This window comes from Pseudorca crassidens, chromosome 19 (genome assembly GCF_039906515.1).
Source record: "Pseudorca crassidens isolate mPseCra1 chromosome 19, mPseCra1.hap1, whole genome shotgun sequence".
Taxonomy (NCBI): domain Eukaryota; kingdom Metazoa; phylum Chordata; class Mammalia; order Artiodactyla; family Delphinidae; genus Pseudorca; species Pseudorca crassidens.
In genome coordinates this window covers 43,999,191-44,019,292 of record NC_090314.1, presented here as the reverse complement: position 1 = coordinate 44,019,292, position 20,102 = coordinate 43,999,191, and the positions used below count along the sequence as shown (strand labels likewise).

Sequence of the window (20,102 nt, the reverse complement as noted above, 5' to 3'; positions counted from 1 at the left end):
GCCATTTAATGCCACTGGAAACCAAACCCAGAAGAGAGGGGAGACTTGAGTAACCGTATGGATGCATTTACCTAGAAGACTGGGAAAATGAGGTGTCATTGAAAATCCAACCCCAGATGAAGGCATCTTGAAACAAGTGGCTTCATCTGAGGGCAGCCAGGACAGTGGGACAGTTTGGGGAGGATTTTCACAATTTTCACATTGCCTTCTGAAAGTCTGAGCTCTCCTGAAATGTGATTGCTTAAGAAAACAAAGAATGCAACTTGAAAATAAATATATTCACAGCCTGTAGTCACATCCTCCTTACCACCTCCACAAGCTTGGGAGTGCCCAAGACACTCAATGAGTCTTTAACATGTCACAATGTGGGGGCTTCCTGGTGGCGCAGTGGTTGAGAGTCCGCCTGCCGATGCAGGGGACACGGGTTCGTGCCCCGGTCCGGGAGGGTCCCACATGCCGCGGAGCGGCTGGGCCCGTGAGCCATGGCTGCTGAGTCTGCGCATCCGGAGCCTGTGCTCCGCAACAGGAGAGGCCACAACAGTGAGAGGCCCGCGTATCGCAAAAAAAAAAAAAAGTCACAACGTGGAAGTATGTGCAACATGAACACAGTATACTCCAAACAGAAAGACATTCTTTGATCAAAGTGTCCTCCAGATCTCCACGTGGACTTGCTGATTTTCCTGGATCAACCCCTTTTTCATTCTTCTTCCTCTAGTCCAAAAATTCTTTAAAATACACCAATGTTTGAGGAAACAGAGATAAATATATAAACTTTCCACAGCCTAAGTCTGTATACTTGCAAGCATGTTGGTTAGAGGCACACTAGAGGTAGAGGCAGTGAATGTAATTAAAAAGGGTCTACTTGGTTGTTTTTAATGCATAAACATAATAAGACCCAAAGATAAATAATTCTGTGCTAATATTCACGAATTTATAGCTTAAATTTTATCAGTTTTAAGTAAAAAAGGTCATGTTTGCTTTCAGACCTAAGTGTATATAAAGTAATAAAATGAAGATTCCATCCCTCTCCAAATGCCAGCCAGATACTTTTAGGCAGAGTATTAGTATAAAAGAAAAGAATTTAAGGCAATCCAGTAGCTAAGATATTTCCAACTAAAGCTTTGTCCTTCAGAGCATGCTCTATTTCCTTCTCTTCAATCTTCAGAGACACCTGCAAAGAGAAAAGCACTTTTCATGGTGGAGAACTCACAAAAGCAGTTTTTATTACACAAACTTCTACCGTATTAAACTTGTCTCACAAGAGGCAAGCAAGTTAAACACTGCTTTTGCAACAGCCCGAAAAAATAAAAAATCTCATTCATACTACAGCCCTATCTTCACACACCTTAAACCCTACCTAACAAAAAAATTGTTTATCTAATTGTGGTCATTTTTAAATCTTTACTTTAGCAAAAGATAAGCTCGCCAAAGCAGGACAGTTAAAAGCAATGTCACAAAGAAGCAGTTCGTTGTACCTTTGCGAAACGCGTTTCCTTGTTTTTCTTTAATCCGAAAATGCCTCTGGCCTCCAAGAGCCCTGAAAGTGACAAACACTCTGACTGGTCCACAGCTGCCACCTGCTGTTTGCGACAGACGTTACTATAGGCTTCATATAACTGAGAGGAAACAAGGGAGAACAAATGTTGCTTAAAGGTCATATCTTTTTTTTTTTTTTTTTTTTTGCGGTACGCGGGCCTCTCACTGTTGCGGCCTCTCCCGTTGCGGAGCACAGGCTCCGGACGCACAGGCCCATCGGCCATGGCTCACGGGCCTAGCCGCTCCGCGGCATGTGGGATCTTCCCGGACCGGGGCGCGAACCCGCGTCCCCCGCATCGGCAGGCGGACTCTCAACCACTGCGCCACCAGGGAAGCCCAAAAGTCATATCTCTTGTAGCCCTGTAATCTTTTAAAAGAATGTGAATCTGGGTTTGCAAAATAGTTATCTGAATACCCTAATTCTCTCCCTTTTCAATGCAATCCTTGAAAAGGCATTTTGGAGATACTGCCAAAAACCTATACTGTAATGCAAGAAAGGGGCTTTATATATTTCACAGGGAGAGGCAGAAATAAAGGGGAGAAGATTAATGGTAAAGTCTCAACCACAACCCAAGGGAAATAAAGTCAGCTGCCTTTTACATGATACCAGTACTTATTCTTACTGTTAAAATCCATTTTTAATTCGCATCAGCTGGAGCGTGATAGGCCTTTTGGAAAATATCTGCTCTGCAAAGCAGATTCTCATCTCCACCCCAGCTCCATCTGCTGAGATTCCCAACTAACCTTCCCCAGAGTGACCTCTTTGGTTTTCAGCTGCCTGGTCAAGAGCAGCAAAGAGCAGACCAAGATCTTCTGCTGAAGAGGGAAGGAATCTTGTGCTCCTTCTTGGCTCAAAGTCATTCTGTTTCCATCAACTTCCGAAATGACTTGTGATATGTGAATAACACCAACCTGCTTGGGAACCAGTGACTCAGAGGGTGATTTACCTATAAAGTAAATAAATCAAGCTTAATTAGATTTTTAAAATATTGTGGGTATTGAGACAGATGATATTAAGTTTTAACAGAAGGAAATTCAAGAGCAAAGCAGAAGTTCCAATTCTGTAACTAGAAGCCAAAGGATGAGACAAAATGTGATCCTTAGAAAGATGCCAAAGTGTGACATGACTTGGAAAGTACAGTTATCCTTCTTCTGGGCAGAACAGTGAGCAATTTTATCCTGTAGAGTGCAATTTAATGTCAGAGAGACAAAATCCACCTCATGAAAGAATAAGGACCAGACAGAGAACCAATGTACTCAGCCTTGCTTGGAAGGTTCCTAATATCTCAAAGGCAAAGGATAGAACCTTGAAACAAAGATGGCTGGGCCTGGTCTTTTTTTTTTTTTTTAAATTCATTTATTTATTTTTGACTGCGTTGGGTCATTGTTGCTGCGAGCAGGATTTTTCTTGTTGCGGCGAGCACGGGCTACTCTTTGTTGTGGGGCGGGCGTCTCTCATTGCGGTGGCTTCTCTTGTTGCAGAGCACGGGCTCTAGGCACACCGGTTTCCAGAGTTGTGGCTCGTGGGCTCTAGAGTACAGGCTCAGTAGTTGTGGTGCACAGGCTTAGTTGCTCCGCGGCATGTGGGATCCTTCCCGGGCCAGGACTCGAACCTGTGTCCCCTGCATTGGCAGGCAGATGCTTAACCACTGTGCCACCAGGGAAGTCCCTGGTCATTTTTAAAGGCTCAAAAAATTAGCTAATATTTCAAATCAAATGAGTGGCTAGGGGACTTCCCTGGCGGTCCAGTGGTTAAGACTTCACCTTCCAATGCAGGGGGTGCATGTTCGATCCCTGGTTGGGGAACTAAGATCCCACATGCCTCACGGCCAAAAAACCAAAACATAAAACAGAAGCAATATTGTAACAAATTCAATAAAGACTTTAAAAATGGTCCACATCAAAAAAAGAGTGGCTAAACATGGACAATCCTACCTAAGTCCTCTAGATAGCCTCCCCAAATGACCTCTGAGGTTGGGTTCATTTGCCCAAGCTGATCTCCAGGAGAGCAACACTTGAGAAAATGTCACTGGATATCTTAGCAGATAGCACCATCTCAGAGTCTGGAGGTTGGGAAACTGCCAACAAGCTTCGGAGGATTGTGGCCTCATTGTTTGGACACAGGAATTGCAAGACAGGGGAGCGATTTGCTCTGTAACAACCTTTGCCTAAGGTTACTTCCTGAGACCAGGTCAGTTGTCTCACAAGAGTCTGCTTCTATTTCATGATCACAAATGGGATGCTACCGAGGACTAATCATCATGGAGAAACTGGAGATCAGCGATCAAACAAGCAGAATCTTAAAGTTGAGAGGAATTTAGAGGTCTAGTCTCGCTCCCTACCAACAGCTGAGTCTCTTCAAAACAATCCCAAAAAGTGGTCACTGGGCTTCCCTGGTGGCGCAGTGGTTGAGAGTCCGTCTGCCGATGCAGGGGACGCGGGTTCGTGCCCCGGTCCGGGAAGATCCCACATACCGCGGAGCAGCTGGGCCCGTGAGCCATGGCCGCTGAGCCTGTGCGTCCGGAGCCTGTGCTCCGCAACGGGAGAGGCCACAGCAGTGAGAGGCCCGCGTACAGCAAAAAAAAAAAAAAAAAAAGTGGTCACCTATCCAGCTTGTGTCTGAGTATCTTCAACACTGGTGTACCCATGCTGTGTCAAAGCCCAGTTAGTGCTATTTATTGGAGAGTGTCCTCTTATATTTATTTCAAGTCAGTCTCCCTATACCTTTCTAGAGCCATTAAAAGCTAACCACACCGGGACTTCCCTGGTGGCTCAGTAGTTGAGAGTCCGCCTGCCGATGCAGGGGACACGGGTTCGTGCCCCGGTCTGGGAGGATCCCGCGTGCCGCGGAGCGGCTGGGTCCATGAGCCATGGCCGCTGGGCCTGCGCGTCCGGAGCCTGTAAAAAGCTAACCACACCTACCAGAGGTCAAAAGACAGGAATTAGATTAATAATTTATGACAGGAATTCACAACCCCTTTTAGTTGTATGTGTGTAGGCGGTGCTCACAGGGTCCACTGATAAGCCTAAATGTTATTGGTAAGGGAAAAAAGGGAATAATGTGAAAAGTTGAAGAGAAACCAGTATCTAGTCTATGCATTGGCAAATATTACCTATCAGTCTAAGCACTAAGTTTGGCTAATTCTGAAATACTTTTATTAATTTTCTTTCAACAAGTTGATGAAAAAAAGAGTTTTCTGTGGAACTATGGTGCTAGAAACAATTTTAGTAACACTCAACCAGTGCAGGAGTGAAGGAAGAAACAATCAAATCAGACTGTCCTGTTTCTAAAGATTAAGAGTGGATATTAAACACAAGGTATGTAGTTCATGGACATTTTACATCTGCCATAGCTAAGAGAACAAGGTTGAAGGAAAGGAAAATTAATTTTGTCATTTTTGTAAACGGCTGCAGTTTACCGTAGCAATACTATCTTTGTACCTCCACCCTCCTAGACTTGTTTAAAGGCTTGTGATATCTCAAGTTGAACACAATTCTTTCCTGTCTGACTCTCTTACTTCCCAGGCTTTGCTTTCACCTATGTTGAGATGTAAAGTGCACTCAACGTAAGTACCCAGAGAGAAGCTGATCCAACCTTACTGTCTAGTTTTCATTCCTAGAGCTTGGAAAGAAAACTGACTCTGTCCCAACCATTCATGTAACACCCTGGAGAACTCATTTCCAGTAACACATGGATTATAGCACTGGCAGGCAAGATGGAAATAAAGTGGATGAAATTGATGAAAAACACGACACCCGTACACAAATGGGTGAGTGTGGATTTAACTGTGGATTTAACTATGCTCATTTCAGCTCTCTATCTCTTTCCTCAGAGAAGTTAAGCTTCCAATTATAAAGGAAGACAAAAAGGAGATAAACTACTCACATTCAGACAGTGGTTTGAGGATAGTCTGGCTTTTGACATCCGACTCTACAATTTCAATAGCTCTCCTGTAAAAAAAAAAATTTCTAAAATTAATTTAGGCTGAGCCAAACCAAACACCACACCAAACCACCAAAGCTCAAAAACAGGCACATTAACAAAAAGCAACATGTCTTATAACTTTAAAGCCCCCAGACAAAACTGGGTTATGTCTCAGCTCCAGGGGACTTAATTGCCTTGAAATAATTCATGGACCAGGGAATCTGAGAAACTTCAACACTACATGGTTTCCTATTACAGAGGCCAAGTAAGTCATCGTACACTGAGCCAATGATAACATTTTGAACAAGGAAAACCTGTCATGGATGGGAGAGAGGACACGTAGTGTGGGTGCTTGACTAAGAGAGCCAGTACCGCCCATACACACCAGACCTAAGAGGAGGGTCCTCAGTTATCTCCGCACAGGATATGTGTAGGCTAGAACCACACTGGCCTACTTGACTCTTGCTCATAGTTGCAGTCTTTACCCAAGTAGTTCGCTGACTAGGGGAAACTTTCAAATCCAGGATGACACCATCTAGCAATAGGAAGAGCTTACTCTCCCACTGCTCTCTCCAAAGTACTTTGCCCACAGGAAGCCATAAGCCAGACCTGGATCTTCTGCATCGCAGTAGGGGGAAGTTGGACCAGCGGGCCAACACAGCAAGTATCATTTTAATGGACCAAGTGTCCCTACTGGGAAGGAAGAAATTTCATCAGTCAGCACAGAGGCTTTCCCCAGCAGGAGGGGCCGGGGGATGGGAAGGGAGAGAGAGGTCTGGAGTACAACTGTGGGGGACCACCAACTGGAGGAAGGGGTGCTCACAAAAGCAAAGGAAGGGAAAAAAAAGTCTAAAGGCAAAGATGGTTCAGGTCCATAAATAAACCTGCTTGAGACCAGCTAATGGAAAAGTAAACTGGAGTCTTTTTTAATACAAATGTAATTAACCAATCTATAATCACCACAGGGAGTGCCAGCAACATCTCATTTGTTTCTCCCTCTGTAGGTAATGGACTGATAATGTTTCAGACATTAACACCGGTGGAAATGCAGAGCTCCCCACTGAGAAACAAGTCCTCCTTTCTGAGCGTAAAAAGTGGCAGAATGGAGCCTCTTAAGCCACATTCACTTGAGTTACATGAGACAATCAACAGCACTTCTTTTTTTTAATAAAAGCAGCCAACAGTGCCATAACTCACCTGCAAACATCTAGCGCTTTGCGAACATCTCCCGAAACAGCAGAGACTTTGCGGGCACAGAACTGAATGGCAGCATTGTCCAGGACCTGATCTTTAGATGCCTTTGAACAAGACATAGAAGATGACAGTTTGAACTATAAGACTTCCCCTCTGCAATTTAGGTCCCAGACTTGATTGACCAACCTTTAGGGTCTAAGACGCCTTTTCTGCTTAGAAGTAAATGGGGATTTCATACATTTAAGCATTTTGTAGGAATGTGGTAGAGGTTCACAAAGGGGAAAAAAAGCACTTGAAACTCAAATTAGCAAAACTAAACTAAACTAAAATCTATTTGGTCATTTCCAATAGAGAAAGTGTTTTCATAGGTCCTATTTTATAAATTTATTTATTTATTTAGGGCTGTGTTGGGTCTTCGTTGCTGCGTACAGGCTTTCTCTAGCTGCGATGAGCGGGGTGGGCGGGCTTCGTGGTGGGCGGGCTTCTCACTGAGGTGGATTCTCTTGTTGTGGAGCACAGGCTCTAGGCACTCAGGCTTCAGTAGTTGTGGCACGCGGGCTCAGTAGTTGTAGCTCGCGGGCTCTAGAGCGCAGGCTCAGTAGTTGTGGCGCTTGGGCTTAGTTGCTCCACAGCATGTGGGATCTTCCCAGACCAGGGCTCGAACCCGTGTTCCCTGCATTGGCAGGCGGATTCTTAACCACTGTGCCACCAGGGAAGTCCCCATGGGTCCTATTTTAAAAGGCCATTAGAGAAGCATTTGGGTGACTCCTCTAACTCTTTTTATTCCAACACTAAGGCATCTAAAATGGAGCCAAGAGTAGAAATTCATATAAAAATGAATGGGCTATAGGAACTCCCTGTTTAGTAATGCAATCAAAGCAAAATATTTTTGAACCACCTTCACAGGTGATACAAGGAACACTCAGCTTGGTACAATGCTTGGCACTCACCTGATTAAGTCGATCCTGCAGGATAGTGGCTATCTGATTTTTGGTATAAGGTGGGAAGTTCAACAGCCGTGGCTTACATTTTTCTCTAGCTTGAAGCCTTGGCAGGATTCTGTCTGTGAGATCCAGGGTATTAGCAATACCTGAGGAGGAGATAAATGACACTAAGCATCATTGGTCAAATCATCGTAAAAGGAAAACCAAACCCTCTGAAAGCTGAATAAGGGACTTCCCTGGTGGTCCAGTGGTTAAGACTCCACGCTCCCAATGCAGGGGCCCGGGTTTGATCCCTGGTCAGGGAACTAGATCCCGCATGCTGCAACTAAGACCCAGTGCAGCCAAATAAATAAATATTAAAAAAACAAAAAAACACCCACCAAAAAACTGAATAAAATTTCCAGTTATAATCCAGCATTCCAACAGTTGCTTCGCACTTTCCCCCACCCCCACCCTCAATACCCATTAGATAAGATGTGTATAATCATCGAAGAATGCTCTTTTTGAGTTATGTTTAGAATTGTTCAATTATAAGCAGGATCAGATACTCCCAAAATCAATTGTCTCTGAAATGCAGCATTATGTCATTTCTATCCAGAGTTAACAAAGTTGACTTGACTTAGATTAAGGTTCCTATTATCTTATAGTAACTTTCTTATTTTGGTAAGAAAGCAGAAAGCTGGTGTAAGATCAAATAATAGTTGATAAGGGAATTCCCTGGTGGTCCAGTGGTTAGGACTCGGCATTTTCACTGCTGGGGCCCAGGTTAAATCCCTCGTCGGGGAACTAAGATCCCGCAAGCTGCATGGCACAGCCAAAAAACAAAACAAAACAAAATATGTGATGAATAAACTGAAGAGATTAGAAAAAGGTCTTTAGAACCACCATGTAACATAAACAACAGAGCACTAACCAATCAGCACCAACCGAGAATTGCTTAGCCATGGCCATTCAAACAGTGTGTACAGTACATCCTGCCCTCTGCTGTCCAGCTGATCCATCTCGTCCAACACCAACACACTACAAAAAAAGAGAAACAATTAGTATCCATGTTCACCTTAACTCTCCAATCTGTTTGATCTGGGCTGACACTAGGTCACATTCCTACAGCTAAGACCAGTTTGAAGGGCTTCCCTGGTGGCGCAGTGGTTGAGAGTCCGCCTGCCGACGCAGGGGACACAGGTTCGTGCCCCGGTCCGGGAAGATCCCACATGCCGTGGAGCAGCTGGGCCCGTGAGCCATGGCCGCTGAGCCTGCGCGTCCGGAGCCTGTGCTCCGCAACGGGAGAGGCCACAACGGTGAGAGGCCCGCGTACCGCAAAAAAAAAAAAAAAAAAAAAAAAGACCAGGGCTTCCCTGGTGGCGCAGTGGTTGAGAGTCCGCCTGCCGAAGCAGGGGACACGGGTTCGTGCCCCGGTCCGGGAAGATCCCACATGCCACGGAGTGGCTAGGCCCGTCAGCTATGGCCGCTGAGCCTGCGCGTCCGGAGCCTGTGCTCCGCAACGGGAGAGGCCACAACAGTGAGAGGAACACATACGGCAAAAAAAAAAAAAAAAAAAAAAAAAAGACCAGTTTGAAGATCATAATCTGTCCCACCTCCAGTCACTGTTATGATGATACCCCCCATCATCACCAGAAAGTAACATACAGGTTTTTCAAGTAATTAGTTTAAAAACATTTTCCCCCAATTTAAAATTAGAAGGCTTTTGTTTTTTCTTTTCTTCTTTCCCTTTAAGCTTATGTAACTACCCCTCAGAGAGAAAATATAGGAAATGTTCTTTTTATGAGCAAACTGATACATTCAAGAGACGAGAATGTGAGTTTGTGGGCAATGGATCCTGCAGATTTTCACAGAGCAACATGCAGCAGAGCAATGCTTACATCATGGGGCCCTTCTCCGCAGTCATATGGTTTTCCAGTTTCCTCATTATGTCCTTCCCAGCTGGCCTGGATACTTCTTCCTGACAAATCTCCTGAGCAATGGCTGGGAATACAGCCTGGGCACTCCTCAAGGACATGCAATTCAGCATGATAGTTTTAAAGCTTTTCAGTTCCTTCTAGAAAAATGCAAACATGCGAGTTATTTTGGCCTCAGATAAAGGTTTGATGGAACCTGAAGTGTCTTTGAAGAGTTAACAGCATACAAGAGAATAAGGTCCACTTTCATTTGGAAAGATTTAGACAGTGAAATTAAAAATGTCTTATTTTGGGGAAAACTGCAGTGCCCTAAGCACTTCTACTTTTTCTTAACCCTTGATAACCAAGTGTCATTTTGGCAAGAGCATCATAATTCAGACTCTCAATGTACCTTGAGGTCTTGCAGAATTCGGCTTAAGCAGGCAGTTTTTCCAGTTCCAGGAGCACCAGAAAGATAAAGACTTCCAGCTTTCTTCCCACAGATGTGCTCCCTCAGGAAATTCCTGATGACATCCATCTCCTTTTCCCTTGCAGGCAGCTGATCTGGGACAGCTGTAGTCAGGACCTGCTTTGCTTGCTGGTAGCAAGTACCTGTGCCAGACATGAAAGGACAATTAGACACAACAGAGGTGACTGAGAAGACCCACCAGGTTTCACTTGGAATCACCAGCCATGTTTATGAGGCTGCACTAACAGTTGCCATGTAAGAACCAACCTTCTTGCTTGAGAAGTCTCAGACACGCAGATTCTTTCTCCAGTGGACATCTCTGCTCAGAATTTGTTGCAATGTCTTGACCTTTTGGAACTGAGGAACATATTTTGTTTTGGTGAAGTCTGGCTTGTTCTCTTTTGCTAGGAGATTCCGTTGTCAGCTGATTGTCAAATACCAATCTGCGCCCTTTAGATGTATGTGAGCGAGGGGGACCATTTTCTTTCTTGCTTTGCTTTGGTGGAGAACAGGGAGGTAAACGGGGAGTGTTACACAGGTTGTCGTCACCTGAAACATTAAAAGCAAAATGTGGTCATTCATAGCAGTGGATAGTAAAAGGACTTGGAAAGATCTCTGCATCCCCCCCAAAAAGGGGGATGAATTTCTATCACGGTCAGAACCACCAAAATAAAATGCCTCTCATCCAGAAGCAAATAGTGGCCACCAGATGGCACCACTGAGTCTTACTAGTTGGTAGAGGTTTTAGTGGGATGAAATTCTAGGATTGCTCTAAAACAGGGTTTCCCAACCTTGGCACCATTGATATCTTGGACCAAGTAATTTTTCATTGTGGGGGACTGTCCTGTGCACTGTAGAATATTGAGCAGCATTCCCAGCCTTTATTCACTATATCAGTATCACCCCCTCAGTTATGACAACTAAAAATGTCTCCAGATCCTACCAAATCACCCCTCATTAAAAACAGATGATCTAAAACAAGAAAGGAAAAAACAAACAAAAAATAATTTTAAAAAAAAAGGAAAGAAAAAAGAAAGGATTACCAACCACTGCTCTAAAACAAGAATTGTCACCTGTTTTTCTTAATTTCACAACTAACGAGGCAAGTTTCAAAATACTATATAACTAACTGCAAGGTCGTTTAAAACACTGACAGAACCAAGTTCAGTATTAAGGAACTGAAGATCAGACCTATTAAGTAGTTCAGAAAGTGATCTCAATAAGTAGCTTAACTCTGAAGTTCAGTAAGCACTTAGCAACCATTCTGAAAATAACCAAAGGGAACAGAGTGGTCTTAACTGAACTCAGGAAGCTGTTTCAAAGGCATCTTATTATTGAGAAAGAGAGGTCGAGAGCTACCAGACAAAAAGTTGTACTCAAATAATGGATAGCTTACCCAGACGTTTTCTGGGGCTAAGAGGCAGAATTTTTGCACAAGGAGAACGGGGTATGGCCTGGACATTTGCCAGTTCTAGTTTGGTGTCACTGGAGTTTTTAGCTTTGTCCAATGTCCGAGGCTGTTTCTTTTTTGGAAAACTGATTGTAGCCTGTGACTGGGAGCGGGTTTGAGGCATGACGGCAACACAGCTGCGTACAAAAAAGAGAACAGGACAGCCAGTCAATATGTAAAAGTGAAGAAAAAACAACTAACATGTAACTTATACCGAAGATCGAAATTCATTTCATAAGTAGATTATATTGTAACAATATTTTAGCATTTAATTTTGCTTCATATCCGAATCTATGCAACAATAGCGAACACCACCTACTACGAGTAAAAGGCTGTCATAAACATTTTAGGTATTAACTCCTTTAAGTTTTACAACCACCTTAGAGGTAGGTACTATTATCCTTATCTTAATGATAAAAAAACAGAGGCAGAGAGGCCCAACGTCACAGCAAAGCAGGATATAAGACCAGGCATTCTGGCTACAGAGCCCAAATTTTTAACCACTCGAGACATACAATAACAAGTTGATCTTAATTGGCGTCCATAGTACTTCTACCCCCCTGGCTCCAGGCACGGGGTACATCGTTAACACCAGCTTAGCCCAGCAGCCTCCCACATTTACAGGCTTCCTCAAGCCCTCACTCCGCACTCAATCCCCGCTCTACCCAACTCTCGGCCCCACATAGCCCCAGATGTTCGGGGAACGTCTCCCTCCTGCCGCACTCAGCACAACTGCCAGAGCACTCCGAGGGCGCACGTCTCCCTTCCCTACCCCGACCTTCTCACCCTCCCGCGATCTGAGCTCTCCTCCTCTTACGGAACCCGCGGTCCTCGCCCTAGCCCCTCACCCAACTCCGCCGCCCCCCAGGACTCGGGCCTCCTCTCCTTTCCACCTCACAGTGCTGCGTCACCTCAGTGCCGGCGCCTTCTCACGTCTCCCACAGAAAACTAAAGGGACTGTCCACGACAGGATCCTGGACAAACACCACACCGTCAGCCGGAGAGCCCAGACGCGCTCGCGCCAAATCTGCACAGCCGCAGCTTTCCCGCCTCCCGCCAAAGCCCGGCCACGTTTCTGATTGGGTGTCGCCAGAGCGCCGCACGCCTTGGCCCCAGCCCCCTCCTTCACAACCAATCAAGCGGGAAGGCGCACAACCAATAAGAGAGCCTCAGGTCTCAGCGCCACCACGAGGCCACGCCCACCGAGCCGTAGGGGCAGTCTACATCCGGGGCCTCGGCGGAAAGATGCGCGCTTGCGCCGGGGCCGACTGAGTGAGGCCCGGCGGGAGCTGTAGTCTTTGCCGCTCGCGACTGTATTCCCACGCCCTTCCTTCAATACCTTCTCACTGCTGCACATACCCATTTTTTCCTTACCCTAATGGGCTATATTTTCAGAGAGCTACTACATAATACCTGCCATTATTTGGGCGGTTCTGGGTGCGAGGTATGATGCTAGGCGCTTTACATATCTAATGCCCAACACTGCAAGACACAAAGCAAATGTGCCGAGGGTTAGTTAGAGGTCACAGAATTTTGGTGGCCTCGAAGGGCCTAGGTCCATTTCCTGACAACCAAAAGCAATGTTTCTTTGTAAAGTTATACATACATACATAAATACACTGCACTTCATCACAGTATCTCCCTGATTTGTGTTTCAAGGGTGAGAAAAAGGGCCAGGCCTTTGCTTTTATTTTGTTAAAGATAAGAATACGATATTCTGTGCACCTTCCTATCATTAATCCCATTAATCCACACAATGTGGGGGAGTGGAGAGGATTATGGCCCCTTAATTTTAAAATATATATATTTTTTATGGCTAAATACAAGGGTTTCAGGGCCAGAGAAGACCACTACAGATGGAGTGGCAATCTGAACTTTTAATGAAAAATATAAATTAAAGCAGTAATTTACAGGCCAGCTTCCAATGCTAACAACTCAGGTTCCACTAAAAACCCAAATCCAATTCTAGGTGATGGTAAGCATGTATCTGTCATCCTTCAATATCAAATGAAATAGAGCAAGCTGAGAAATAGGGAAACAATAATACAATCAACTTAATTGTAGTTCATTCATATAGGAGATAAAAACCAATATTGAGTGCTTGTGTGTGCCAGGGGCTGAGCTCTGGTATTTTACCTATATCACCTTATTAATTCTCACAGGCACCCCCATGAAGTTGGAATTACTTCCATTTCACAAATGAGAAGACTGAAATAGAGAGGTTGAGTAAATCTGCCCAAGGTCACACAACTGGTAAGTGGAAGAACTGGAATTCAAACTCAGGAAGTCTAACAGGAGATCAAACTCCTGACCACTTAAAACATACCGAGGGCGAATAGACAGATGCAGGTTTTAGAGGGAGAGATGGCGAAGGAGCACATCTGGGGAAGGCTTTCTAGGAGCTGAAAACTACAAGAGTGAAGAGCGTAGGCTGCCACGAATGGAGAAAGCGCTACCACAGAATGGAGACTTTTTTACCAGCTGGTATTTCTGATCTCTTAACAGGGGAACAGAACCTAGAAAGAAGCAACTTTCACTGTTCATATTTATTTTTATAACCTGGACACCTAAAACTTGTCCTTCATAACCAGAAATGGTAGTAACAAGTGCCCAGCCAGCTTTTAAGGGATGGTGGTGAACAACTACCTCAGTTACAGCGGGACAGAGGGGGCAGAGGAAGCCATGAGTACTTAACGTGCATATTGGAGCCTATGAAAGCATTCACCAGGAAATATAGCACCGGTCCAAGAAAAGCCTACAAGAATAAGTGACTATTGTGGAAGCAGGCAGAGAATCACAGAACGTCCAGATTGAAAGTTCTCTAAAAGGTTACCTAGTTGAAGTTTTCTCTTTTCACTACTCCAGTAACATGATGAGCACACCATCATACTGTTTCTCGCTTCTGTGCCTTGTCCTTGCCGTTTCCTATGTCTGGAATGCCAGTCACCATCCTCCTGCCCTGGCTAATTACCATAAAGCCTTTAATGCCCCGCACAGGTTTCCCTTGGTGGCTGTCCTGAAGTCTTCTGCTAGACTCTGAGCTCCTTGGAGGCAAAGACCATGTCCTATTCGTCTTCATATTGTCGGTGCCTGGCACAGAGTAAAATACGCAATCAATGCTTGCTCAATGAATGGAAAGGACATTCCTGCCAAGTGGATATCCATCTTTTGCTTGAACATTTTTTTGTGGTCAGACAGCATACAGTCCTTTAAATCTCACACCCCTAAACCTAGGAGTGGAGAATCAATTCAATTATGTGTAAAAACAATCCAGACTGGGCTCCAGTGATGTCAAAGATGAAGCATTTCCCCATAGTTATCCTCTGGGGTGGTTAGGATCCTGAGGTTGACATTTTAGTTCTCTTACCTCTGTCTGCAGAGTAATAGGAAGTCAGAGACAGGTAGCTTCCTTGCAGTAAGTTGCAGTTAGTGGCTGGGCTGGGCCAGAAAATACTTAAAGAGGCACATTCACCATAAGCGGCTATGTCTTGGTAATAATTAAGGTGGGCAAACTAGTGTCCTTATCACTTGCTAATCCATACACGGTGTCATGGAGGAAGGGACCAAATGACACAGGAAGGACCTGTCCGGCATCCTTATGTGTGTCTGTGTGCGTGCGTGCGTGCACTGGCGGGCACGTGCACACGTACACAGACTAGCAATACCATCCCAATAGGACGGAGAAAGCTTATAGGGTTAGCAAGTTGAGAGTCATCTAGGCAAACTCTATTTGAGGGCTATTCAAAGTCACAGGAGGAACAATTAAATCAATAAATAGGTAGTTTATTAATCATATTAATAACAATGATGGGTCAAAGAATCAGGAATTCAGCCAACCTGGCAAATATGGATGAAAATGAAAGGAGGCCCTTTTTTCCCCTCGCTCCCGCACCCTCATAGGTTTTTATATCAAACTGTGTGAGAGTGCCTCATACACACACCTATTATGAACCAGTACGGGAAATAATTTCAAGACCTTTGCTAGTGATGAAAGTGTAGATTAAGCTCATTAAATCTTAGTGGTGATTATGTCAGCTGACCACAGTAAGCAGAGAATGTCTGGTTCAATTCTGACACCTACAGTCAAAGTTCAAGAAAGCCAGCTAAGATTTCAACTTAAGCAGTGAAGAAAAAAAGGCAACACCCACATAAAAACAGACACAGTCTGCGTGTTCTGCCCTCACCTTTTCTTCACACTTCAGTGTGAGAATCTACCACACACACAGGTGGAAAGAAGCATTAGGGATATAAGGAAAGGACACAAGGCCAGGGGGTCTCCTGAGTTCCCTGGAATCATGGGCAAAGGGGAGTTAGGTGGCAAATATAAATAATGACCAACTCTATCAGAATCACCCAGTCAGCCTGGCTAACTGGAACTGTGACTTTCAAAACACAGCAGGAGGGGAGGAGAGAAAACTCCGAGGAAGCTGCAGATGCTTCTGCCCAAGTTAGTATTTCTACTTTCTCAGAGGATCTGGAGTCAAACCAGTACCCTAACCGGAGGCAACAGATTTTTCTCTTCTATGCCACCACTTGTGGTGGTATTCCAGACAAGACTACACAGTTTTCAGGTTTTTTGCTTTTTGTTTTTAAGCAAGGTTTAATTAAACTGCACGGCATCCAGAAGAAAGAAATGTACCAAAGAATCCAACCTGAGACCGGATTATACACTGTAGAAGGGGGTAAAGAAATCAATGCTAATTGGGAGAGGGAGCCCCGTAATCAGAAACAACTCCAAAATAAATCATACAATAAATTATTTTTTAGAAGAAAAGAAACCAATCCACATGCAGACAAAGATGGACGCACACATACACACATACACTCTTCACGCACGTCACTCTAGTCTTTTATTCAGTGTTGACGATGGCTCCCATGCTGGTCGCCGTGGAAAAGGACAAGGGTTAGACGTGAGAAGAGAAGGCTCGGCCCCGCTGCCACCAGTGGAATGAGATTTAAGACCATTAGAGAGGGAACCCACTAAGTTGTCAGACAAGAGGAGAAAGAAGGAAACAGCAGTTATCAAGGAAGATTTTAATTGCTTCAAAGAGGGAGAGAGGAAGAAAGCACAGAAATCTAACACAAGTAAAGGCACAATGAATGTGGAGTTGAATGGAACCAAACCCTTCCTTTGGTTAAAATTATCCTTTTTTTTTCTGTATGTGTTTTGAAGGTGGTTGTAGTTTTGCTTCACTTTGCTTTTAAGAGACGAGTCTCGAAGGCAGAGTTGTAATGCCTCCTATTCCCTAAAGTAGGGTGGCTCACAGAAAGCCACCCTGACCACGTACAGCCAGGGACTGAGATTCAACAGGGAAAGAAAGACTACAACTGGAATGTGAGGAATCTGATTTGCAGTTGATTGCAGGTTGGGTTTCCAGAACAGACAGCTCAGTGTAGTGCCACCAAAGGGCCTCAGATGCCCTCTACTCCACCCCCAGAGCTCTGCAGAAGGGAAGGACCCTGGAGTCACACTTCACCCCCACTCCCATAAGCACTCAGCCTACAGATTATTTCAAGTGATCAGGAGAATTAAAACACACCCCAACCCTGAGTTGCTCTGTAGCAAGTCTATTTACAATTTTATCTCACCTCTCCCTGGAGGTAAATTTAGGTTTCAAGAGGGGAAGCTATGGGGTGAGGGGATGTCCCCAGGGCAATGGTCAGTGGCTAGTCTCCTTGCCTTTGCCAGTTCAGAGGGCTGGGATGAATTTTTGGAGACAGGAGCCTCATGTCTGTTGGGTGGGATAGCCCCTAAGTGCTCTCACTCTGCGGGCCCAGCTGGGAAAACGCTGGGCCTCTGCAGCTGGAGGAAACCCCCACGATAGAGCAAACCACACCTGGAGCACCACAGTGCTGCGATCCAGGTCTGGGGACCAGAGGAGACGGGGAGAGGGGCATCTAGCTCATTTAAAAACCTGCAGACCACTGGCCTGCTTCCCAGAAAGGGCGGTAAGAAACAACTATGAAGTTTTTCCCACCCGAGAAAAACATCATAAAACCAAACCCACACGAGGGCTTTTAACACAGCTTCTTTGATGCCTAGTTGGGCAATGTCTCTTCCTTCTGGGAAGGGATAAGGGGGTTAATGGGACTGGGCAACAGCCTCAACATGAGACCACCCAATCTTCCACTGAAGAGATGACATTCCCACAAGCAGATAAAAAGAGCAGTTTAAAAGGTGAGAAGTTTTAGTGCTCTTGTAGCCAGCCCACCTCAAACCTATATTACAAGCTTTTTACAGCATACAAAATAGATCAGTAACTATGAGGCTCACATTCCCATTCATCAATAGTAAATATACATGATAATAAATCTGTTATTAACACAGGGACCAAATAGGGTGTAAGGCAAAGACATTTAAATAGGTACTGTGTCATCAACATGCTCTGAAGAAGAAAATCCATCTGACTAGATCTAGTCCCAGGCCTTTTTCCATGAGGCCAAGAAAATGAAAATACAGTCAATACCCACGTGACACAGTCCAAATGCTGGGGAATATGAGGGGCAGCAGGTCATACGGGAGGAAGATAGTAGCCCCAGTGAAAAGCTGGGGTTTGGCTTTTACGTGTGATGCTCATTTCGATGCTCTGTGTTTGAGGAGTGAGGGGGAAAGAGATACGCTTTGATAACATTGTACAAAAGGCATCAACTCCCATTTCAAAAATAAATGGGAAGACTTCACAGTCCAAGTTCAGTAACTGGGGTCAGCATCTACCCTGGAACTCTGCTGCAGTATCAAGTCTTGTACTTTGTCCTTTTCCCTCCACTAGCATCCTCTCTCTAAGCTCCACTGGCTTCAGGATGCTGGGGGGATACTGCTGGGAGGTAACTGCTAACAGATTTGAAAATAAGAATGATAAATAAAGAATGATTAGAAAAAGCGTGGTCACAGACCTAATCATGGTTTGCCCCAACAGTCAATATGGTCCAGGGGATGGCAAAGGATCGCAGACCCCAGATAAATAACCCAAGTTGAGAGCTCTCTCATCTAGCACTGGGAGGACTTGGGTTTCACTGGGCACCATGTACAGATCCTTCGTCTGTGATCCAACAGATAGGAAAGGTCCCTAGGGCAGTTTAAGCCTGTGATGTATCTGATGAAAGCTCCTTTGCTCTCACTTCAAGCTTTAAGCAGCCTCTGCACTTGACAAGAGCTTTAGCAAACCAAACCAGCTGGATGTGGAGCCCAGGAGCTCCATCATGCTGTTGGAGAAGGGCAAGTCCCTGCACCACGATCCAAGCTCAGTTCCTACCTAGACTGGGAACCTCCATTTTCTCTGTGCTCTTTAACTAGGACCTGGAAGACGAAACAACATATTGCTGGCTGCCAGGGAAGATCAACTGGACTGAGGTAACGCACCAAAGTCCTTGTGCTTTTGGCAGAGGAATCTTTGACTACCCCCATAAGCTTCCTCACCCTTCTCTACTCTGCTGTGCTAACCCCTGCAGTCTTGGGGTTGAGTGGTGCAGAAGGGAACAGGAAGAGCCTGCTCACTCAGACGGGCTATGAACTTCACAACGAGTGGGCCTCAGTTAAAGCCATTCACAGCCCGCAGAGCCGGTCCCTTCCACAAGGTGCTTCACCCTTCCCTTCTTCGTCATCCTGGAGCACCCATCAGGGGCTGAAGTTTCTGAACAGGGATGAAAGGGCCAGTGGCCTTCAGGGCCAAGCAGAGAAGACTGAGGCAGCCTCAAGGTCAAGGTTAAGGCCAAGGCCAAGGTCCTATCTTCCTATCTCTCACTAGAGGTTTTGGGGGTTTCTGAATCCATAATGAATGAATGAAAGGGACTTTTCTCTTGAGGGGATAGGTGGTGAGAGGAGGAAAAACATCCCTCAGCCTCAGTACCTGAAGAAATGGAGCAGGGAGCCCCAGAGGGCTCACATGGCTCCTGGTCCCTGTGACGCAGAGGAACCGACTAGCTCTAAAAGGACCCCCAGTTTCCTTCACCCTCTCTTTTTATTAGATGTTTAGTTCAACTGATTAGTATTTAGTGTTTATATCCAACCTATTTCTGGGTATAAGCGTGGGGTGGGGTGAGGGCAAAGCCAAAATACCCCTAAAAATAAAGCAGACCCACTTCCTTGCCCATGCTCTAAACTTGACCTTTAAAACAGATCACTTCTCTGCAAACTTTCCCATTTCACTAAAAATGCCCACCCCCAGAAGTCCTGGCCATGCCATCCTCCTAAAATGATGAAATATAATATACCCACCAAGCTCCCCCCACAGTGGGTAGGAGAAGGTAGGAGTACCATCCTCCACCCTGCCCCGACAATGAGTTCATTCATCACAACAAGGCACCTTTCCCCAGAGGAAAGCAGGAGACATGGAATCTTTTTCCTCATCTGGCCAGCAGGGCTTGCAAGAGGAGGGATGGATGCAGGGTTTGAGACCCTACTGTCAATATAAAGAGTCCGGTCACCAAGTCCAGAGACGAGATGCATAGATGGAGGTGAGCTGGGTGGACGCTTGGAGTCTCGAGGTTGGTTGCACTGGAGAAACACGTTAGGAGCTGTCATGCAGGTTTCAGGGAGAATGGAAGGGACCATCTGAGAAGAGGAGAGGGTCCATCCTTTTCCTGAGGAACAGGACCAAGCCAGGCTTCACCTGAGAATGGGCGGCAGAGGTGGGGCTCCACGGGCAGCTGAAAAAAATAAATAAAAACCACATACGCAAGGTCACCCACC

The 20,102-nt window shown here is 45.3% G+C and overlaps 2 protein-coding genes across 9 annotated transcripts in view; both read right to left on the bottom strand.

Annotated features, from left to right (window-relative positions):
* Positions 1 to 259: 259 nt before the first annotated feature.
* CDC6 (cell division cycle 6) lies at positions 260 to 19,964 on the bottom strand. Of its 5 annotated transcripts, none has more exons than XM_067714965.1 (12): positions 19,717 to 19,964; positions 11,360 to 11,550; positions 10,231 to 10,512; positions 9,907 to 10,106; positions 9,480 to 9,655; positions 8,513 to 8,619; positions 7,606 to 7,745; positions 6,659 to 6,759; positions 5,423 to 5,487; positions 2,281 to 2,483; positions 1,476 to 1,616; positions 260 to 1,171 (listed from the first exon to the last, which is right to left on the bottom strand). In XM_067714965.1, the coding sequence occupies exons 1-12, from the start codon at positions 19,962 to 19,964 to the stop codon at positions 1,082 to 1,084; spliced, it is 1,944 nt and encodes a 647-aa protein (XP_067571066.1). In that variant the 3' UTR covers positions 260 to 1,081. The 5 variants fall into 5 exon arrangements, with proteins under 5 accessions (XP_067571066.1, XP_067571068.1, XP_067571070.1 ...); XM_067714967.1 differs by having other exon boundaries at positions 14,247 to 19,860; XM_067714969.1 differs by lacking the exon at positions 19,717 to 19,964 and adding an exon at positions 12,262 to 14,240.
* WIPF2 (WAS/WASL interacting protein family member 2) overlaps positions 19,920 to 20,102 on the bottom strand; it is a 38,700-nt gene continuing 38,517 nt past the window's right edge. For all 4 annotated transcript variants that reach the window (XM_067714976.1, XM_067714975.1, XM_067714974.1 and 1 more), the window contains one exon: positions 19,920 to 20,059. In XM_067714976.1, coding sequence (XP_067571077.1) covers positions 20,019 to 20,059 — 41 coding nt within the window. In that variant the 3' untranslated portion in view covers positions 19,920 to 20,018. The remainder of the gene's footprint in view (positions 20,060 to 20,102) is intronic.